Source organism: Phodopus roborovskii, unplaced genomic scaffold, assembly GCF_943737965.1.
Source record: "Phodopus roborovskii unplaced genomic scaffold, PHOROB, whole genome shotgun sequence".
NCBI lineage: Eukaryota > Metazoa > Chordata > Mammalia > Rodentia > Cricetidae > Phodopus > Phodopus roborovskii.
Window position 1 is genome coordinate 25,282,611 of NW_026126525.1, and position 24,361 is coordinate 25,306,971.

Genomic DNA, 24,361 nt, shown 5'->3' on the forward strand with positions numbered 1-24,361 from the left:
AATGAGGTTTCTGTGACTTAGCAATGACAATACAAACTGCTGCTAATAATGCCAAGTATACTGTATATGTATTTCACCAAGGTGTCTTGGGTCAAAAATCTCAAAGTTCAGTAAATCTCATGAAGATTCTGTTGGTAAACTTGAGAAAATTACCTTTAACCATAGGAGATGTAATGGAACCCTAAATAACAATCACTCCTGTAATAGGATATTCAGTCTCATCAAGACTATTCTCTGGAGAGCAGTGTAAATGGTTCTTAGATGCCACTGAGGCAGCCCCCATTTGTAATCCCAGAGCAGGAAAGCCTTGTAAAGACTCATGGAAAAAGTTTCAATACATAATGCTCAAACACAGCAGCACTTTTATTAACAAGGGCAGAGTAATCTGATCACTAGGAAAGAGAAGTGTGAAATAAATGATAGCTCAGGTGACATAAATGAATATTAAACATGGGGAGACACCCCAGGTGTCCCAAAACAGTTTGAGTAGGAAAGTGGCCTGCTAGCAATGAAAGACAAGAGCAACATTTATATCACAAAGTGACTGCAAACCACATTACTTTGAAAAAAGTAATGGAAGGTCATGTCCCATAACCAGAAAAGGGCGCCATCTGAGCGCTAACTGGGGCAAATGCTCTTGTGAATTTCAATACCGCCTGGTACTGTTCCCTCTTAAAATAAAGAAGTCAGAGTTTATGCTCTTGATGGTGGCCATTAAGTGTTCTGATTAAGAAGCCCAAACCCATTTGCCCTCCGAACACTGGGTCTAAGCGTCAACTACTTGTAACAATGATGGTCTTCAGTGGAACTAAATCAGCATGTTAACATAATCTGAGAAAGAAAGTGACAAGGGTACAAAGTAGTCAGATGTGTCCACGTATACATACACGTGAAGGAGTCCCAATTCCAGCATTGCAGGACAGAGAATTATGGTGAAAGTTGTTCTGGCCACTCATTTACTAAGATCCCTTTTCATCACATGATAGTTCTAAACAAATACGTGGAATGCTCAGAAGGTACCACCTTTAGCCTCGTAAGACATAATTTAAGGTGAGACTTGAATAGGAACATATATCTTCACTAGTTGAAACAGGAGAAACACTTCCCATTTAAATGGTGGGAAACCTTAGATAACGTGCCTTACACTCAGTCATCTTCAGTCTTCCATAAAGCTATTTGGTACAAGTAGGCCAAATCTGATTAGGCAGTTTGAGGAGGACGTTTTCCCATCTGAAGTATAAGGAACCATTTTTGGACTATAGGGATGGAGGAGGGAGCTCTGTGCCTCTTGCTGTGTTACATTATGTTCCAAATGTCATTGACACGGGGTAAGAACAGCCTGCAATGAGTACACTGTCTTCACCAGCCACTTTTGCCTCCTTTCTTCTTCTTCTGTTGCTGTTTCTTTTTCGTTGCTGGGGCCCCTGCGGGTTTCTGGTGTCTTGGGGGCACAATGTTACTTGTAGAGGAAGATATCGTTGCTGCACTGCCAGGTCTTGGGGAGGTGGGTGGACTGCTCACAGTTTTACTGGCGTCCCTGAAAGGTTTTTAGACATTTAGAAATACAGGAAAAGGTATAAGCATGTATGTGCATGGATGTCACTTTTCACACCCAATAATTTCCCATGCACTATAAGGATGAGTGCACCATATCTGTGTCCACTCCTTTTGAATATTTTTAACCATCTCATAACTAAAGAAAATGTAATATATGGTATATGCCTAATTTGGTAAGTTTAGAAAATCAACTTTCAATAACATAATTCTATGTAGAAATAATTCACATTTTAAATTCTTCTTTCTAAATATTACCCATTTACCACACAGTTAAATGATTTATTATCTTTAGTTTCAGAACTAAATGTAATCACAGGCTGTTCTGTGGTTTGTAGTACTAGGGGTTAGACCCAGGACCTTACACATGCTAGGCATGGGTTCCATTCCTGGGTCATTTTCACGGCTCCTAGAATATTTAGTTTTTAGCAATACAATCACATAGTTTTAGTATTTGAAATAAAATCAAACAGTCTATTTTCTTTCTTTCACATACCACAAATACTTATTAAGGTGGTAGGACTGTATGTCTCATACCACATGATACTTGAGTCAACCTCCAAGATGAACTACATTCTGAGGGACCCTGTTCTGTAGCCACAACTTACAGTTCGGAGGAGGCTCCTGCAGTTGCTCCCTGTGTCCCTTTCCCAATCTGGTCCTTCTTTTTACCCTTCTTTCTTCCTCTATAATAAGAACGTTCTCGCATAGGTAGCCATCTTTCTGGATCCGGAGTAACTTTTGGGTCATAATTCTTAGGCAGTTTTCCTGGTAATGATTGGTAAATGAGAAATACACCTTGAATAGTTTCAAGTTTGTTTTGTTTAAAGAATGTATTCATGACTTGGAATAAATAACACAACTGAAATTTGTCTGAGAAAGCCTTTTTGTTTGTCTTGTTTTTGATTTGACTCTGTAGCCCTGGCTGACCTTGAACTCACAAAGACTTGCCTCCCTAGTGCTAGAATTAAAGGCTTGAGCCACACTTTCCAGATATAACTTTATAAAAATGATACATTTTTATCTAATAACATGATACATTTTAAAGAAAAAAATGAGGCATTAATATAGGCATTAATATAGCATGGACTACTGAAACCATGTCTACATACTAGGTAAGAGTAAGCTGATAGTCAAGTACTAGGGCAAGAAATAAAGAATAAACGAGACTTTTGAAGAAAATGGACTAATGTAAATATTAGTTTGTATAATTCCTGTGAACTCCACTAAAATAGCAATAATACACATTTAAAACTTGGGAAACATATGGATCTTAGGTAATTCATTTAACTAGGGTTCGAAAAATCTATCTCAAACTACAGAAATCTGAATGTATTTTTTCCTTAAAGCTTACCTTTCTTTTTTTTCTTCTTTTTTTTCAAATCTCCTTGTCTAAAAAGAAATCAAGAATCATTCATCTGTGATAAAACATAGCTCATTACATATGCACAAAAGAATAAGCTGGGTATGTTTACATAAATATGTATATAAGACTTGGTACCAGCTTATAAACTCAACAAATTAGCTGGAATATTAATTCAAGTTCAATCACAGTGCAAACTTTTCTCTTAAGAAAAAAAAATCACTTATGATTATATGTGCACTGTGTGTGTATGTGTGTGTTCTCATGCCAAGGCACATGTTTAGAGGTGAGAAGACTTTGTAGAGTTGGCTCTCTTCTTCCCCCTCTGTGTGGCTTCTGGAGGGATCTCCAAAAGCTTGAAATTTTAATCAGTTGAAATGAGGAAATCTGAAACACTGTAACATTGGAGGCTTCTTCTAAAAGATTTTTTAAAAATATGAAAATAAGGTTTGGTGAGATGGCTCAGAGGTTAAGAGCATTGGCTGCTCTTCCAGAGGACCTGAGTTCAATTCCCGGCACCCAAATGGCAGCTCACAACTGTCTATAGTTCCATCTCTAGGGGATCTGATACCCTCACACAAACATACATGCAGGCAAAACACCAATGAACATACAAAACAAAAACCCAACCAACAAAACAAAAACCAAGGATGAAAAATTATAAAAGAAACATTTGGTATTCCATGTTCTGTTCAATCTGAACCAAAACAAAAATCTTAAACATTAAGAAAACATTTTTTATTGCTGGGCATGGTAACACCCATCTTTAATCCCAGCACTCAGGAGACAGGTAGATCTCTGAGAGTTCAAGGCCAATGTGGTCTACATAGTGAGGTCCAGGTCAGCCAGGGCAACACAGTGAGGAGCGCCCCCCCCCGGTGTGTGTGTGTGTGTGTGTGTGTGTGTGTGTGTATGTACGTATGTATATGGGTGTATCACAAGCCTGTCAGTGACTTTGAAATTCAAAAGAGGGTGTCAGATTGTACATACGTACATACGTATGTATATGGTGTATGTATATGGATGTGCCACACGCCTGTCAGTGACTTTGGAATCCAAAAGAGGGTCTCAGATCCCACAGAGCTGGAGCTACAAGTGGTTGTGAGCAGCTCAACACAGGTGCTGGGAACCCAACCCAGGTGGCCTGGAAGAGCACACAGCCCAATAACTGCTGTGTCCTCTCGGTGGCCCTTAATTCCCTATTTTGCGTAAGAAGAATTGAATTAAAGGCTGGCTGTAGTGGCTAATATCTGCAACCTTAGCATTTGGATGCTTTTGAGGTAGGTGGATTGCTACAAAATTGAGGCCATTGTAGGCTATAGAACGAGATGCTGCTTCAAGAAAAAAAGTAAACTTTTTGTGTATGTGTAAACTGGGAGACAAGATCTGAAAAGGTATTGATACTATCAGGTTAGTTCTGACATGACAGGACAGATGGGAATGAGGAAAAGGAGGAAACAGCAAAAGAGAAGAAGAAACAAGACAATTTCATTGACACGGGATTTTTATCAAGAGGTATTTTGGGCTGGGGAGATGGCTCAGTTGGTAAACTGTTAACTGCACAAACATGAGACCTGAGGTTCCTTAAAACCCACAAAGAGGCTTGGGTCAATGGCAAACTCCTCTGTAACCCTACAGGCTGGGGGTGTGGAGGCAAGAGGATCTTCAGGGCTAGCCAGCCAACCAAGCTACAGTGAATAGGTGAGCTGAACAGGTAAGCTCCAGTGGGACACCTGGTCTCTGAAAATGTGGAAAGTGATAGATATTAGCCTCCAGCCTCTGCACACACATGCACAGAACACACAAGTTTTTTTATTTCTAATGAAATTTCGTTTTTTTGTCTTCAGACAGGGTCTCATTCAGCTCCAGATGGAGAAACTGGCTGAGGCTAAGGGTGACTTAGAACTTTGATCCTCTTGATGTTCCAGGACTGGGCGTCCCTACTCCAGTTTATATGATTCTAGGGATGAATAGGAACTTAACCTAGAGCCTCCCGCGTGCTAGGCAGGCACTTCACCCACTAAGCCATCTTCCAACCCCCTCAAATTCTCTTACATAATTTTAAATCAGCCTGAGCAAATGTTTAAAAACATTTTGAATTAGGAAAACATTACCCTTGTTCCTTTGGTTGATTATCTCCAGTAACTTTTCCACCCTTCTTCCGAATATATGTAGCACCAGGAGAATTTTCAAGAGCCTCAACGTCCACTTTTAGAGACATGCTATCTGATGAGGGCAAGTGTTTACTAAGACTGGAGTAGGACAGGTGTTCAGGAACACAACACACACACACATTTAAGTCTGTCAACACATCTTTGTTAACAGATACTGTGTTTTCCTGATGGCCTTTATCAAAAGCACCTTAAATCTTCTAAAGTAAACCAAGTTTCATCAAATACAGTATGTATTCTGAAAGGAAAATTAATTATGTAATCCTTAACTCATGTAGTGATGCAGTTCAAGGATTCCCAAGCTTCCAAATGCATAGGGTGTCTCAGTACAGAGGCTGTGACTAGTAGCTTCTTAGCATCTGATATGCAATTCAGTTTTGGAGAACAGCCTTATCAGAGTAGATTCAGAAGCCAAAACTGACCAATCAGTACAGTGAATTTTCTTTTCTTTCTTTTTTTCCCCCCAAGCTCAGGTTAGTCTTGAACTCACCATACGGCAAGGATAACCTGATTCTCCTGCTTCTGCCTCCCAAGTACTAGGAACACACTACCATGCCTTGACTCTAAATCATTTTACCAACATTGTTGGTGATGAGCATGCAACCCTGTCCCCCACTTCATTACTATTTTTCAATCATAATGACACATACTCAAAATTTTGCTTTCACTAGGCAGAAGCAAGCCTATGAGTTGAAATTCCTAACAGAAAAACATCTGTGTGAAACACAAGTATTAGCAGAGCTCTGGTGGTCCCTGGAGAGTCCTGCAATGGAGGATACGCCTTGGCTTTCTCTGGATCCACGAGCGAGTAAGCAGAAATAAGCTGGGCGAGGGTGTGAATATCTTTTGAATTTTGCCTACAAGAAGAAATAAGGTTAATAAACAGTTCATAAAATTGACACTACATTAAACACAGAGCACACCCCTTTACGTGAACAAAGTGTGGTTTCCCTCCACTTTTCAGGGCTTACTTCCATAGCTGTTCGAGGTCACTAATTGCCTCCTTCTTCCGTCCATACTTGAGCTTGAAGTTTGCAGCTTCTCTTATCAATGACAAATGAGCAGGGGATTTGGGCTACAGGTTTAACAAAACAAAACAAAGTCTTAAGTGAAATATCTAGCCAGTCAGTGAAATCCTATTTATCAACCCTTTAAAATGGACTGGCTTGCTAAATTCCTCATCTTAAGATTTACTAAGTATGTGAAAGAACAAGTAATCAATTTATGAAACTAGAACATAATCCATTTCTATTTTGGTCACCTACAGAAATAAACAAGCTGGGAATGTAGGTCTGGTAGTGAGTGCACTTGCCTAGGATGTCTAGTATGTGGTCCACCTCTAGCACCGCAGAAAAAACTCACCTAAACAAAACAATATGCTCCTAAAATCAAATCATAAAAGATATGGCACATTCTCAAACATTAATTCAACATAGTACATTCCAAAACACTGGTTCCCTCCCACCACTAACAGTTAATAACTGTGTAAATGCAACTTGTATGTACGTGTATGGTAGTAAGTTGATACTACCTATGCAGAGGTTGATACAGGAAAAAATGAAGATGTTCCTATTAGATGAAGCATGATAAATAATCATTCCATATACTGCTGGTCTAATAACCAGCCACCCATGGACTCCTAGCTCCTTATAATGTACAATAATACCATGATGTTTTAAGTGTATATATAGTCTGGATATACACAGGAAAGAACTCCTAAAAACACAAACGAACCGTTTTGCTTCATCATGCACCTGTTCCTTATGTCTAACAATTTTATTTGGACCTGACATACTTTACAAAAATTAATGATAGTTTAGTAGCCTTCCATTTTTAAAATAGTGACTCAGAATATTTTAGTTCTGAAATTTGTGGCTCAGTAGCATATTTTATTATTTATGGAAAAATTATGCCCATATAGTACTTCACTCCATTTCTTTACCTGATGGCTCTGATACCACTGGATAGCTTGTGTGAAGACTTCAATGGCACTATCAATGTCTTCTTCGTGGCTGTACATGGTCACTAATGCAGATACCTATCCAGCAAAGAATTAAGTTAATGGACAAAACATACCATTCAAAAACTTGTCATTCACTCTTAGAACATAGCTTTTAAAAATTAAAAATATGGTACATGCCTTTACAGTTGGGGATTAATTAATTAAAAATTAAAAAATGCTAAAAAGCTATACATACATACATATATACATATATATTTATATATGAATACAGATGGAATCTCTTATAGTACCTAATTCACCATTAACATTACTCTTTTTATAGAACTTAATTCCTAGGAATACTTAGGAAAATATGCTCTTTTCCAAATATGAAGACATTTATTTGTAAAATGGACTTCTTCTAAAGTGTCAAGTTTTATAAGATCAGAACATGAAAAAATAAGCATTCTGAACTATCTACATAAACTATCTTGCTGGATATTCAAGTGTGTGATTAGGGAGCTTCCAGAATGGCCGAACCGTAATGAGATGCACATGGCCTAAGCTGTAATGAGCTCACCGAGTGAGCTTGTGGGGCAGCAAGGAGACCCACACTATCTGTGTGTGCATGAGTATGTGCTTGTGTACTTTTGAAGGGACAGTAAAGTACGAGGAACAGAAAGAAGTTACATTTTAAAGAAACTTTGGTAAAACTGGCAGAGTCTGGCCACAATGGTCAGAGAGAGAGAGACAACACAAGTGTGACGGCTAATACTGGACATCAGTTTGACACACTTTGCAAGCAGGAACCTCAACTGAAGAATTTGCCTCCATCAGACTAGCCTCTGGCCATGTTTGTGTGGCATTTTTTTAAACTGATGATTGATGTGGGCGGTGCCATCCCTGGGCAAATGATCCTGGACAATGTGAAAATGTAGCCAGATGTGAGCTCGGAGCAAACCAGATTGTGTTGCCCCACTGCCCCAGCTGCAGTCCCTGCCTCCAGACTTCCCCCAGCTTATTTATTCATTTGGTTACTGTAGCCTGGAGGTCAGATGAATGGATTCTTCCTCCCCAAAGTGGTTTTGATCAATACTTTACCACAGCAACAGGAAACTGACTAGGTCAAGTAACCAGCACCAGGGAGAAACCAGTGAATGACAATGGAGTATTTGCACAGCCTCTATGGCAATAAGTCCAGCAGCTCAGATGAGATGGATAAATTCCTTATAGCAAAGAACCAAATCTTTCAGTCATACAATGGTACAATTCTAATGAAAATAACTACAGCACAAGCCTTAAACTGTGAAGACAGCACACGTTCATCAGTGCTGTGAGCAAGTTGTGCTAGGGGACAGACACAGGAACAGACCAGTCCTTGTCAACAGATGCATGTGCCGTCACCCCCAATCAGTGTGGACTGTAAAAGGACACCTTTGCAGCTAGATGAAACTGCAGCATTTTGAGCTTTATAAACTTGGCTCTTTGAGACAGGGTCACTTTGTAGTCCTAGCTGGCCTCAAACTCAAATCCTCCCATCTCTGCCTCCTGAGTGTTGGAAATAAAGGCTTAAACCGTTAATATTTGAAAAGAACTAAAATTTAAAATTTTCTGACCATACTTTTAAGTTATTTTAACAGAAACAATTAAAAAAAAAAAAAAATTACAACAAGAAAAAAACATCCATACACAGATCTGACATTGAGGCTGGCCTTATGGGTAATGTGGGGCTTCAACAAGACTAATACATTTGCCTACCAGAGGTCAGGATGAAACGTATCTCAGACAAGTAACTCTTGTTATTCTAAATGCTAGTCCTGCCGTATTAACGCAATAGGAAATAGGAGAAATGTAGGAGAACACAAAGCACAGACATGCAAACAGTATCACTTTCATCACCTTCTAAGAGTCACTTAGAAACTTACCATGCCTGGTTTATGCTTTAACTCCTCTATGCTTCTCAATATTAGACAAGCTTTGGAAATATTACCTAAGGAGATTAAAAACAAAATCATCGCCACAGTGAATAAAGCACACTGTGGAAAAAATATAACTTTCATCATTCTCTGGGGCAGAGATCAATTGTTTTTCGAAGTACTCCAACTGCTCATTTCTTAAGGAAACTGACTTGTAAAAACCATCTTTTTTGGCTCTGCTTTGTGTGCTGTGAGTGTGGTGCATGTGTTGAGTGGGTGTGTGGCAATGGACTATGTACACAAACATGGAGAAGGGGATGTTGGCTGTAATCCTCGTAGTTTTCAGCAGAGAGACAGGGTCTCCTATCAAGTCAGCCTGCTGATTGGCAAGCTGTGCAAATGAGCAGCCTCCTGGGTCCTCCTGTTTCTAAGGGTGGATGAGTCTCAGGCATGCACAGTCATGCTCAGCGTTTTATGTGAGGGCTGGGGACTTGAACTCAGCTCCTCATGCAGCACAGCAGGAGCTCTCAGGCCCTACACTATCTTCCTAAAACTCAGACTCACTAGACAGATCTTTTTTAGACTGGAACTTGAAGGGGTTGGGGGGCTTTCCTAAAGGGTCTTGAAATATATTACTACAGACTAGAGTGGTACTAAAATTGGTGGTACTAAAACTCTGCTTTTCTGCTCACTGTAAATCTCAACAACCCATCTTTATATTAATAACCCAATTCATCTTTAATTCTCAACCGATCCTCAATCCTGTTTCTCTTACTGCCTCACTAAGCTTTTTTCTTTCTTTTTCTATTTTTACACTTTTTCCTAAATGCCATTGTTTTCCCCAACCCATGAAACATTCATTTCAGCCACTGTGGCTAGCTAAAATTTTCTGGGCCATTTGCTACTGCCCACTGAGAACTTAAGCTGTCTGGTATTTATTGCTATAATGTCAAGGTCCATGCATCTGTGTTGTCCCACACAAGCACCGTTAGTTTTATGTGACTACTATTAACAAGTCATGTTTCTGACAGCCCAGGTTAGCTTTGAACTCACAATCCTCCTGCCTCAGTCTTCAGAGAGCAGGGATTGTAGGCAGGTGCTCTGTGCCTAGCTGTAAATTTCATTCAATTCTGATTAGTTAATTCAAATAGCTACATGAAGATAGCAGCTAGGACACTAGACAACTCAATTCTATATAACCAAGTTTAATTAAAAACAATCAAACCATGAAGTTTTCTGATGGGTATCAAATATATGTGATTTCATAACTTTTTATGAACTACTGAAAAGTACAAAACAAAAGAGCTCCTTTATTACTCCATACAATCTCAGAGGCAGGCAGGCTTCTCTACCCGTGGCCTCCTAGGAAACATAGCGCACTGCTGTGTAACAAAGGGATCCCATGCTTGTGTGGACCTTTAAGACTTGAGATCATTCTAAAAGTACAGGAAACACCCAAGTAAAGGCTGACTTCCTCAGCCTTCCACTACTCAATCTGCTGGAGATCACATAGTCTTAGTATGTCTGAAATAGCAGTTAAACTTTTATCACTGAACAAAGAACTTAAAGTCAAATATTAGTACCTTGGGAAATTTTCAATTGTGCCATGGTAAGCTTGATTTCAGCTGCATTTTCTGGATGTTGATCAGAAAATTCCTAAAATATTTTTTAGTTGTGAATTAAAAATAAACATTTAATTTATATAACTGTAAGACATTACAATTACTTATCTCAGTTATATAAGATTTCAAAGTTCAGCTTAAAGTAAAAAAAAAAAAAAAAAATATTTAAAGATAGGATTTCTCTGTAGCCCTGGCTGTTCTGGAACTTGATCTATAGACCAGGCTGGCCTCTACCTCCCAAGTGCTGGGACTAAAAGAGAGAGCCATCACACCTGGCTCTGGTCAAAATCTTATACTGACAAAAATTTTATTCAACACCCGTGCTTTATAGCAAGCTCTGTAAGTAGGCTCAGTGATGCCAAGTTCCCTGAAAGCCACTAACAAAGAAAAATGAAGACGCTATACAGTCTTGATTTACTTGTTTTAAAGACACTCAACTATCCTCCTCACTGGGGTCTTTGCTAAGCAACTTTCTCTCTGGATGGTCTTAATTTTATCCTGACCATTTTCTCAACTATTTACACTCATGAAACTCATATAACATTGATGTGATAAGGCAACTGGTTTGGGATGATAAAACCAAGTGAGTATCTTCCTAATAGTGTGGAGTAGGGCCCATTGAGGCATTAATACATCACTGAAATTGGGTCAGGCATGGTATGGTACTGCAAGCCTAAAGTTCAACCCCTGAATTCATGCTGAATGGTTCTCCAAATAAAAAAGCAGTCTTTGGAGTTTACACAAATATTTACATAATACAACATATGAAAAAAGTAATAACTTAAAAGTCAACTAAATCGATGCTGGAACTTAGTGGTGCATTATCTATCAGTTTGTAGGCTGTTACTGTATGATGCATGAGCTTGTATACTATAGTGTAATGAAACAGCTTCAACTACCTGACACTCACTAAGCATTCAAGTTTGGTGTCTTTACCTGAAGCAGCTCTATTGCTTTTGTATGTTGCTTTTCACGGCAGAGTTGGGCAGCTTGGATTAACACAGGCAAGAGGTGCTCAGGGCTCTGGGACTGCAAGCTGGCAGATATTTTTCGGCATTGTTCTGCCTAAAAGATGCCCCCTTTATTAATAAGTGTATTAATAAGCTTAAATATTAAATAATTCAAAATAAAGGGATAGGATAATAAGTTAGAATTAAAACAGGTAAAAAAAATATGTAGGGTTAAGCAAATCAGTTTATAGCATCCATCTTTTTTTTTTTTTTTTTAAAATAAGGACAAGACTTCTAGTTACTAAATTTAAGATATTCCAAAAAGCAGTAAGCAAAAGGCAAGTTCTAAATCAGCAGTTCTCAACCTGTGGGTCATGACCCCTTTGGGGGTCAAATGCCCCTTTCACAGGGGTGTCCTAAGACTGTTGGAAAACAGATATTTACATTACTATTTATAATAGAAGTAAACTTACATTTATAAAGTAGCAGCAAAAAATAATTTTTTTATGGTTGGGGGGTCACTACAACAGAGGAATTGTATTACAGGGTTACAGCATTAAGAAGGTTGAGAACCACTAGACAAAATGATCATCTGAATACCTGAATTCCAGGTAAATGAAATTTAGAATTTCTAATTTAAAGCAACACAAGGAACAAAAAAGCCACAGAAATATATTTCTTGTTGAAACATCAAGAAAACTTAGACTCAGCTCTAGATATAAAAATATTATTGCTTTTCACATTTCTGAACTAAAGTCTTGTGTTCTACAGTATGAATCCAAATTTAATTAGGATACAGATAAAGAACTGAATCCCTTGGGGGCTGGAGAGATGACTTAGCAATTAAGAGCACTGGCTGTGCTTCCAGAGATCTGGGTTTGATTCCCAGCACTCACATGGTGGCTCATGATCATCCAAACTCCAGTTCTAGGAGATCTAACACCAGCAAACATGTGGTGCCATACATAAATGCAGACAAGACACATAAAATAATAACATAAACATAATAAAAAATGCTTATTTTTTTTTAAAAAAAGAATTGTACCCCTTAACATTTATAATTTGTGTTATGTTCAGTACAATGAAAGTTGGATCTTAGCTCTAGCTGATGTCTTTAATGATTCTATTTTAATTCAGAAAAATTAGCAATGAAAGTAATGAAAGGACTGGGCACATAGCTCAGTGGTATGTACAAGTCAATCACAAGCAGATAAACAGGAAAATGAGACCAAACCCTCCCTTCAAGGTGCTACCTTTCTCTACAGTTAGGCCCATATGCTTAGAGAAGTTTAGGAAAATCATTAAAGCTTATAAAAGTAAAGAAGGAAAGAAGACAGAATATAAAGAGATCATATAAATAACCATTGTGCCTCCTAAGCACAAGTAGTATAAAGTCAGCCTGGGACAGACTTAATACTTACCTGGTTTGTATACATAGCCAGTAAAGCTTTGTTAAACTCTATGGCTTGCAGTTGTCTCTTTGAAAGCTTGAACTCTACTCCTTCTGCATTGGTTAATTTCACTTTCTTCTTGGAGTCAAAGACATTTTGGTCCTGACAAAGAAAAGTTTGCCCACCGTTAGCAGAAACTCCCACTTTGACTTCTGTAACTCTAGAAAGCCTTCCCTTCCCATTCATTTGTTTCACACAAACACAACAACGCTTGGATCCATCTATGGGCTGCGCTGCCTAGACTAACAAGATGGATATATATTTGCCTTGGTTTTTGGCTCATAGATGTAAACATAATCTCTGCAATTCAAATATACTAGATACATATTTCTCCCAGTCTACTTATAACTATGAAAAGGCTGAAATAAGATTCTTCGGGGAACAACAAGATTTTTGTTTTATTTTCCCATTGTTGACTGCTAGTTTTGAGACCTTTTGGTTTTAGTTTTTGGTTTTCAGACAGGGAATCACTCTATAGCCCTGGAATTCACAGCAGGAGTGAACCACCATGCCTGTTTTGTGCCTTTTAAGTAATAAATCTGGACAATACAAACTCTAGTCACTTAAGACTACAAAGACATGTACCTGCAGTGTCTATAAACCATGCCATTTAGAATTTAGGTGAAAAGTGAAGAAGGTAACAATCCTGTTTGAACTGTGGCTAAGTTTCTGAAATAGACATTCCACTATGGTCTCTACTGTTAGCAGACAACATGAATATAGTACAGCCACTATTTTCCTTTTCTAAGATCCTCCACAGCTAGGCAGACACATGAAGAATCAATTTCTAAAACTTCTTGCAGGGAAACCATGCATTTAGCACTGAGGATCTGAATTTAGTCTCCAGCTCTTCAAAATGGGGTGACAGGGGTAGAAAAGAAAACTATTAAGAAAGTATGACAACTAAGCCATAAGGCATTCTGAGGACAGTTTCTTTTTCAAAGCACTTTTATAAAGCAACTCATTTACTTGTAAGCAGGTTCTTATTTTCATTTTTATTTTTGAGACATTTTTAGATAGCAGTAGCTGGCCTTGAACTCAGCATGCAGCTGAAGATGATCTTGAATTCCTGACCTTCCCAACTCTACGTCCCAAGTGCTGGATCACAAGATCAGCCACTAATCCCAAATACTCATGCTTTTGAATTAAGTCTTTAACTGATTTAAAGACTAAAACTCAAAAATGAATCCCACTTGTTTTAAAATGTGATGCCTCAGATCACTTTGAAGCCAGAAGCAATGGTGTGCCCCTGTAGTCCCTGACAGACAGGAGCTGTAGGGAGGACCCTCCAGCCCTAAAGCTCATGGGCAGCCTGGGTTAACAGAGTAGGATCCTGACAAAAAGAGGTATTTCCTAGTTAATGCTCAGGAACTGATTACTGTTTTTATAATTTAATTATGCATGCCAATTTGAGACTTTGCTTAAACTTTGCCATAACACTTTATCAAGAAAACTGTCTTCAAAACCTTCCATGTTAGTATCATTTAATGTAATCTTTTTTTTTTTTTTTTTGCTACCTACCATATCTACTTTCTCATCCCTTACTCCTAAATCATACATATTTCTTCACATGTACGAATACTGTTCCTGAACCACTATCCCACATCTGGAGACCTCTGTCACAAGACAGAGGTACAATGAAGTACATTGGAGTCAGACACTGCTATCTGAAGCTATGCTCTAATCTTCCTGAGGGACTTCACACAAAGGCTTCTTTCTGTCTCCTACACACTGAAGATAAGAACAGCAAATACATCCAACAGCTGCTTCTCTTATTTTCTACTGACTTGGATTTAAAATCTCAACTTGAGTTATTTTTCCATTTAAACAATGTACCACATGTTAATTAATTTGATTAGCATAGTACTCTTAAGTTAGAAGTACCTATAGCCACTCTCCTGTAATATTTTACAAAGGGTAGGCAGGTAGTACAAACCACCTGCCCATATCTTATCCCCCTTAACTGCTCCCTACAAATTTAGACTCAGAAAAGGAATATAAAACACCCATGGACTTAAAGGTCCTTAAACTGGACAGGAAATATTTTATTAAAATCCAAGGTCTACAACTACCAAAAAGTTTTACTTTTTTGCCTGTTTGAATAAACAGGCAAAACCAATAATACCATGAGTTAAAAATACTCTCCATTATGATTTTGTTACACTTGAATTTCTTTCTGTCGTCGAAAAAAGAACACATCCTACAAAAAGCTGGGATGATATATTCCATAAGACACATGTAGAAAAACCACAGATTCATACCTTATTAATGGTAATGATGTTATTTGCGATTACAGCAAGCAGTGCCACATCTGTTGGCCTGTGGACAAGCGACAGTTAATACCAGATACACTTCAAACAGCGAGTAAGCCTCATCCCCGAAAGGCTGCCTCACTTTAACAACTCACTTCAGTTTGATTATCTGATTATAAAGCTGCAGAGCTTCCTCCGTACGACCCTGAAGCTGCAGGATGTACGCCATTTGACCATGAATGATGGCCAGTTCTGCCTGTGGGTCTTCCTCAGTCCCATCCTAAGCAGAAAAAGAAACATCTACATATTTTTATGAAGTGATCCAGACATTTGAAATATATACAACCTTATAGTCACGTAACTTCAGGAATCTTCCCTGAAAATCAGCTTTGAAATTCAGAATTGCCACTAAAGAGAACTATTTAAGGTAAAATGGAAAGGAGGCCTTGAACGAACATGGTCACAGATGCAGGAATGCAAGGGATTAATCACTAAATGTATTATAAAAAAGTTACACGTTTTTTAACATCTCCCCAAATTCTTAAAAACAATTTTTTTGCAAACACATTTAAAAAAAGCTTCTCAGGACTTGATAGCTAGGTGTTAAGAGCACACACTGCTCTCGTAGACGACTTGGTTCAGTTCCCAGCACTTAGATCTAGCAGCTCACAATTGCCTGTAACATCTCTGGGGAATCCAAAGCTTTCTTCTGGACTTGTTGGTCACCTGTACTCACACACATAATTAAAAGCAAAATAAATCTTATAAAAAAAAAAAAAAAGGCATGTGGTAGAATGCTTCCTAGCATTTGTGAGGGTCCTCAGTTCAATCCCTGATACCTAAAAAGTAGATGTAAATGGCTTACTTATGCCCCACATTAAGCTAATGTTACATGTGGAGGCCAGAAGACAACCTTGAATGATGTTTGGTGGATGCCACCTAATTTTACTTTTAAAAAGATTTTATTTTTATTCATGTGTCTGTGGGAGTACATGCTGTGCCCATCAGGTGCTTGCAAAGGCCAGAAGAGGATGTCAGATCCCCTGGAACTAGAATTACAGGCGGCTGTAAGCCATCTGACCTGCATACTGGGAACTGTGTCTGGATCCTCTGAAAGAGCAGCAACTGCTCTTTAAAATCTGCACCATCTTTCCATCTACTTCCTTATTTGAGACAGAGTCTCTCACTTTCTCGGAATATGCTGATCAGGGTAGACTCCACCTCTGGAGGGCTGGCATTACAAGTGCAAGCCACAATAAATTTATCATGCCCATCAGCCCAGCAAATCAAACTCATATTATCAACACACACAGCAAGCACTTCATAGTAAGCCATCTCCCCAGCACCCAGTACTCTTTTCTATTAACCTAGAATGAACAAAGCTGGTGAAAGTACACTGGGCTAGATTCCCAAACACATGATTCCATTTGTATTTGATAAGAAAAATGTTAAAACTAAGCATTATAGTAAAAGAAAAATACGTGAAAAAAAGATGCTTGTCTCAATACAAATCACATAGAATGCTCAGAAAAATTTGCTGAAGGTAAGTTCCTAAAGAAAATTACTATGATTAGAGAAGAACCAACAAAGTTAATCACTGCTATGAAACCTCCCACTATTAGTCAAAAGTATAAAATTTGGTTTTATTGAATACTTACAGAATCTTCTGAAAATGAACGGCGACAAAGCTCTATAGGAGAAAAATGGTAAATGGTTTTAAAATTATCACTGGGCACTTTCTATTCTTTTCACAGTTTAAATAGCAAAAACTAATTTCTGAGCAGATTTCAAGCAGTCTACCAACTGAGATACATTCTCAGGCCTAGGGTTTTTGCTTGACCTTTTTATTTAGATATATGTTTGCCAGTGTGTATGTATGTGTATTATGTGTGTGCCTGGTGCCCATGGAGGCTAAAAGACGGCATCTTGTTCCCTAGGATTGGAGTCACATATGATTCTGTGTGAGTTCTGGGAACCAAACCTGGGTTCTCTGGAAGAGCAGCCAGGGCTCTGAACTCCAGCCCTCCCCCAGCGTTCCTATGTGAGGACTGGACTAGAAATGAATCCATTCCTTGCAAACAAGTACTTTACTGACTACACTCTTCCCTCTACACTCTTCCCTCCAGCCCCCACGACCAATCTTTAACAACATAGAAACTCATGCTGTTTATAAACTCATTCTCCTAAACACCAGTTCAATTGATCTCTAAGCAAACATATATGTGAATCACACCTAAATATATATGTATATATATTTAAATTCTAGAATAGAATTCTAGAATTCTATGTGTGTGCCTGGTGCCTGTGGAGGTCAGAAGCGGGTGACAGATCCCTAGACTCGCAGTTATACATGGTTCTGAGCCAAATTTTAAGTCTGCTACACATCACCCAAGCCTTCTCTCTGCTCCCATTCCTCTACTTCTTTTCTATGTTGATGCTGGAGACTGAACCTAAAACTATCTAGCATGCTAACTATACCCCTAGCACCCTGTTCTTAAATTAAAGGCTTTAAAGCATGAAATATATGTAGAAACATATAAAAAAGGTACTACAAATATACAGCTTATATGTGCACATGTACACAAACTATGCATTGAGTAGAAATAATATAATAATAGTAACTGATATTTATGGAATGATTTTCTTTAGAAAATTTAAATATACATTTGTCAATTTTATTTTGTGTGAGTACACACATGTTCATGTGTTTGCACATCATGTCATGTGGAGGTCAGAGGACAACCTGCAGCAGTCAGTCTTCTCCTTCTACCATGTGGATACCAGGGACTGAGCTCAGTTTATCAGGGTTAGTGGTAAGCGCCCTTGCTTGCTGAGCCATTTCTCTGGTCTATCACTGGTCCAGGAATCATTTTATTAATATTGTTTTGTCGTAAGCCAATTAATTTACATTTAGTGCTCATAATAACCCTCTCAAACACCTACTCTTCAAAATTTAAACTTTAGAAACTACTTAAATTCTTAAACAGAAATAGAGATGGCCAATGAGGGACAGGTTAAACAAACTTCCAAAAATTCTCATTGTCCCAGTAACTTCCACTTGATAATTTCACAAATATTAAATATAATTTTTAGAGACTGAAGTTACACATCCCAAACTGTAGTTACAGAAAGCTTTATGTAAAAGTCCCTACCTTCAGCCTTTTGTAGGATTTTCATGGCCTGGTTCAGCTGACCTTGCCCTATCAGTGCACAGGCAGCATTGTAACAGAGTTCATGTGTGCCTTCCTGGAGACCCAAGTTCTCCTGTTACAGAGAAAAAGGTCAGTCAAACAGCAAATAGGAGTATTTCCCACAGCTGTATGGGTCAAAAGGACACTCACTGGAACCACTTTCTCCCAATTGCTTTGCGCTGCAACAACTGCAGAAAGGTTTGTTTTCCTCTCCTCATCATAGTCATCCTGGGAGTTCCGGACAAGATCTCTGTACACCGCCAAGCACTCGTCGTAGCGTTCCAAGCGGTACAGCTGAGGGCCAAAGCACAGAAGCCAGATGTGACTAATAGTCTGGGTTTTAGAACACACTAGTGCTTTCAGGAACCAGGAAGGAAGGAACTTAAATACAATATGGGCAAAATGAGGGTTTATCTATCTTTAACTAGTTTTGTGTGCTAATACTTTCAAAAATTACTTGTGATGAATCTTTACTGTAACACACATTTGTAGGTTTGGCTAGTATTTAGAAAAGCAAGTTCTTTATCATAGCTAAATGGCTAAAGGTTGTGAAAGGAAATCTTTCCATAGAAATCTATGTTACCTGAATTACAAAAAAAAAAAAAAAAAAAAAACCAAAAACCAAAAAAAAACAAAAAAAAAAAAAAAAAAACAAAACAAAAAAACAGGGGGATCACACAAAATGATCCATGGGTCAGTAAACAGAAGAAAAATAAAATGCTATCTAAAATCTAAAAATAAAATTTCCTAAAAGTTTACTATATACAACCTTTCTCAGAAATCAGTTATCGAATGCAATAGTACCAGGTGTTGTAATTTAAAAACAATGGTGAGGGTTGGGGGGAGGGGGGAAGAGACAGACAGACAGAGACCATGTGACAGGGTTCAAGCAGAGGGGTTTTCTATTAGGGAAGAGAGACAGGCCTCCAGGGACAGGAGCAGCAGCAGAGAGGGTAGAGGCAGGGAGGGAGGGAAGGGGGATGGGAAAATAGGAAAGGAGGATGGGCGGGTAGGCAGGGCTCTTTTAAAAGGAAACAGTGAATGTGCACAGGTGGTGCTCTTAGTGGCTGCAGCTGAGGTTGTATTCTGTCAGAACCCCAAGAACAGGCCAGTACAGATGCCTGAATATTAACACCAGGTACATACAACATAAGCCTTGCTTCAGTCAAGCTGTTCTTAAATGACAGTAACAGGGCTGGCATGGTGGCACATGCTCCTAATCTCAGCATTCAAGAAGCAGAAGCAGGCGGATCTCTGTGAGTTCAAGGCCAACCTAGTCTACACAGCAAGTTTCAGGCCAGTCAGTGCTATATAGTAAGAAAGAACTATATAATCAAACAAAAAGGGCAGTAACAGCTGCTACTTTGGATCAATTAGTCCCCTAAGTGTGACAAAGACTGGTTTTCTTCATTGAGCCCTGGAATTTCCCTATAATTACCCAGTTTACATCTCTGTCCTCTCATCATTAATAGCACTTTCAGATCAGGCTTAATTTTGTCTCAAATCCTTTAAGAATATTTTCAGGGGCTAAAGAGACAGCTCTGTGGTTAAGAGTACTTGCTCTTTCCAAGGACCCGGCTTTGATTCCTAGCACCTACATGGTGGTTCACAATTCTAGTTCCTAAGCATCTGATACTGTTTTCTGACTTCCATGGGCACAAAGCAAGCATGTGGTACATGTACTCACACACATATAAAATGAATAAATCTAATTTTTAAAAATGTAAAAAATGAACATTTTCATATGGCATAGGTTTGTAAATAAAATACATATGTTGCAGAAAAAGTCCCCCAAATCCCTATCCTTCAGAATATTAGAAATGCTGTCTCACCTATGTTCATAGCCCACTGGCCTTTACCATTCTAACCGGAAGTCTAAATTTCATACAATGACCCTTAGCTTATACAACACCATACATACAACACTTCTAGTGAAGAGCAAGAACAGGGAATGTGTCCAAACCCCAAGATCTGGTTTGGTGACTAATTTTGTCAGGCATCAGGATGGGCTGGATTTCCTCATCCCTGTTCCATGGTAGGGGTATGGCCAGGCTTACATGGAGTGACTGTCAGCAGGTATTTTAAGCAATAATTACCACTTGTCCATAAAGCTCCTTTAGTTTATCTGTCTGCTGGTTGGCACTTTCTATTGTCTTCAAGGCATTTTCAATTCTGTTCAGCCTGTACTCACAATATGCTTTCTCAAAGGAGAGAGAGTTACTGAAGAAAAACAAAACAAAACAAAACAGCATCTGATTATTATCTAATAATGTAAGATTCTGAATATGTCAGATTGCTCTAAGCCAGTGGTTCTCAATCTATGGGTCCAAACCTCCAAAGACCATCAGAAAACACAGATATTTACATTCAGGTCATAACAGTAGCAAAATAACAGTTACGAAGTAGCAATGAAATAATTTCATGGTTGAAATCACTACAACATGATGGACTGTATTAAAGGGTCACAGCATTAGGAAGGCTGAGAACCACTGCTCTAAGCACTTGATACGTGTTAATCTATTTAATAGTCATAACAAAGCTTGTGACTTGCCTCCCAAATCACACTGACTCTTAAAACGACACAAAAGTACTGTGTCCACTTCTTGTATGCTCAAATGGTACACACTGACACTGAAGATGTAACTCAGTTGAGAGAGTGCTTGTCTAGGATATACAAAGCCCTGGCTCTATGCCCAGTAACCCACAGCTCGGTGTGGTAAACGCCTGTTATCTCAGCACTTCGAAGTACAGGTAAAGATCAGAAACTTAAGCTATTCCTCAGCTACCTCAAGAGTTCGAGGCCAGTCCGGGAGACATGAGACTTCATCTCCAAAGAAAACAGTTTCTTAAATCTACCTAATAAAACAAGCTATATGATGCTTCTGTTTTTTGCTCACAAAGCAAATAATTATCATAGAACAAAATAATCAGAAGTAAAATGCTATATTTATAATTAAGTAACTAGTAAAGATACAAGCAAACAGGTATCATTTAAATACCCAGATTTAAAACTCAGCTACATGAATATATCTGAAGTTTATTTTGAAGTTTCACCTAAAATCTGCCACCCAGAAAAAAATTTATCACAGCAAATGTAAAAAAGTAACCATTCAGGAAATTCATGTTCTGTGAAACAATAAATGATATGAAAAACCCCACTAAAAATTGAAAACAAATAACTGAAAGGTCTTGACCTAAACAATTAATAGAGCTAGGGCCAGAGGTCAGACTAAGCTTACCACATTATCTGAAGACTTCTATCAATTTAGATGTTTCTATACTCTAAGTTTTTATATATCTGTATGTATGTATGGTACGTACGTACGTACGTACCAACCTACCTACATATATCTCCCAATCTCCTCCCTCCATGAACTATTACTCGCCCCTTCACTGAACCCCTCCTTTGGAAACAGAGTCTTAGTATATAGTCCAAGATGGCCTCAAACTAGGCATTCCCCTCAGCTTCCTGAGTGCAGGATTACAAGCATAAATTGTATACCCGGTTCTTTTCACTTTTATGTTCTGCATTCCTTTATGGTTTGCCCTTCTTAGCAGTTCAAGAGAAGGACAGCTGGGGACTGAGGCTGAAATAGGATTTAAGCTTGAGACCAGCTTGGGCTACATTGTGAGTTCCAGGGTAGCCAGTGTTAGACCCAGAACAAACACAAAACAATGAAAACCCAGGAAAAACAAACAACAAAACAAAAAATCCCTCCAAATAATAAAAACCTAAGAAATGCTACCAATAGCACAGCAGAACAGAACAAAGGTTACTAGTGCTTCTTCCAATTTCAGAAAGACTGATGACAAACAAAAACAAAACAAAGGGGAAAGAAAAGTAGGTAAAAAGTGACTAGTGGAAGAAAACAATGGGAGAGGCTACGCAACTCTAACAAATGTATTCCTAGTAACTTACTTGGCTAACACTTTGGTGTGAGTATTGATGACATTCAAGGCTTCTTTGAAACTTCCATTCTGGATAAGGCAAACAACTTTACAGTGCAGGGCAGTTACATCATCCTTGTTAATCTGCAATACTAGAGAACAATTTTAGGAAGCCATTTTAAAATCCATTCCTAAATAAATAAAAATGGGAAGATAGCTTGCCTAACATGTGTGAGGCCCTAAGTCCAATTTCCAGCACTGCAAAACAAAAGGTACAATGTAGACACAATTTACCTTGAGGAAATGTGTCTCTTGCATAAGGAGATCAAAGAGATGTACAAACTCAGGTGGCCAAGGTTCAATGCTAACAGCAGGTCAGTTCAAAATGACTAGGATCATAGCTGCCCTTGCTCCTGGCCAACTACAGGAGCTCAATTCTCCATTTAGGAACCAAGGGGATCCCTAGAAATTATTAATATATACTGCTGAAGTGACAATCTTGGCTGATTTGTTACAATGCTAAGTATTGGTGGGAGCCCAGTTAAGGGTTACTGTTAATTCAAGTAAGTTTGAGTACCAAAGATTCTAATTAGGAGCTATTTTCCTCAAGGCACATGGCCACCATCACTATTTTCACAGTAACTCAAAAATCCAAATTTGTAAAGTCTATGTTAACGCTATAACTTTTACATAACTAGTGCTTTGAACAGCTAAACCATCTGGTAGTTGATTACAAAGCCTAACATACACAAATCTATCTCCTGTGCAGAATATAGTATGGCCATTATTACAGGCATATAGTTTAGAATAACGTGTGGAATTTCACATTGAAGACAATTAAAATTAGAAATTACCACTCATAGGGGGGTGAAAACACAGATCAAACTTTTCTTCCCATGTTATTTTAAATGTTGGAGCACTCACACGGGCGGACACACGCACACACGGGCGGACACACGCACACACGGGCGGACACACGCACACACTCACTCACTCTCAGGCTAAACACCACAGGGGGAGACTTTGTACGTGGAAATGAATAAATGACATGCACGCCTCTTCTCTTCCCTTTGGAGTCGGCAACACTTGCACCTTGTCTGCAACATGGATGTTACGTGTCCAGGAAGGTTCCCTTCTCCTGCCCCAGCCCCAGCCCCAGCCAACAAGTTCCCTCCGCGACAACGTCTGGATCACTTCCCTCAGGACAACGAGGGAAGAAAAGTCAACCTGACATCTCTGCAAAAGCCGGCAGCGGACGAAAAACCTAGAACCCTTTGGCAGCAGCTCGGGCCGCCGCGGTCCCTTTAAGTGCCCCCTCCCGCTCGCGTCGGATCCCGCGGGTGCTGAGGGAAGTACACGTGGCCCTCAGCTGCCGAGCTCGGGCCGCCGGTGGCCGTGGGGCTGCGACCCGCCCCCGGGCTCGGGGCTGAGGCGGAGATCGCGGCCATGCCCGCTGCTCTGTGCCGGGCGGCGGCGTCCTCCGGACAGCCCGGGACGCCCCGACACTCACTCTTGTTGACGGTCTTGAGGGCACGCGTGAAGTCGCCGTTCTGGCCATAACGGTTCACCTCGCTCCACAGCGCAGGCACCGACACTCCGCCGCTGCCGCCGCTCGCCATCTTGGAGGAGATGAGGAGAGGAGAGGGACGACCTCTGGCCCGGAAGAGAATCTCCAAGTTGGCCTGGCGGAGGAGGAAGTGGGTGGTTGCTAGGCGACCCGGAGTAGGGAGCTTGCAGGTCCCAGAGCTGGCGTCGGAAACCGGTCTTCTTTCGGTCTTGCGGCAGTAAGGCACTAGCCCCCCTATCCCGGATGGAAGGGGGGGCTGGAGAAAGGAGGCGTAGGACTCAGCCGTGGGCATTGTGGTCAGGCTGCGGCGGGGCGTCGGTGTAAATGCTAATTAATCTAAGAAACCACAGGGAGTCGCTTGAAGGAGGCTGGTGGAGGCACAACTTCTCAGGCGTGTTTCGGAATTGCCACTTCAAGACTTGAAGATTGGTCAGAGCCCGGGGCTGTGTGTGTGTGAAGGTCTGGTAGTGACGCAAATGTAGTCAAAGGTACTG

The 24,361-nt window shown here is 39.5% G+C and overlaps 1 protein-coding gene across 1 annotated transcript; it reads right to left on the reverse strand.

Moving 5' to 3' along the window:
- Positions 1 to 345: 345 nt before the first annotated feature.
- On the reverse strand, positions 346 to 23,974 carry Srp72 (signal recognition particle 72). Its single transcript, XM_051198519.1, has 19 exons — positions 23,811 to 23,974; positions 22,332 to 22,452; positions 20,509 to 20,632; positions 18,563 to 18,706; positions 18,374 to 18,485; positions 16,880 to 16,911; positions 15,377 to 15,501; positions 15,231 to 15,288; positions 12,940 to 13,071; positions 11,505 to 11,633; positions 10,530 to 10,602; positions 8,956 to 9,020; positions 7,031 to 7,126; positions 6,060 to 6,163; positions 5,868 to 5,945; positions 5,032 to 5,169; positions 2,909 to 2,946; positions 2,163 to 2,322; positions 346 to 1,537 (listed from the first exon to the last, which is right to left on the reverse strand). The coding sequence occupies exons 1-19, from the start codon at positions 23,917 to 23,919 to the stop codon at positions 1,360 to 1,362; spliced, it is 2,016 nt and encodes a 671-aa protein (XP_051054476.1). The 5' UTR covers positions 23,920 to 23,974; the 3' UTR covers positions 346 to 1,359.
- Positions 23,975 to 24,361: the final 387 nt, after the last annotated feature.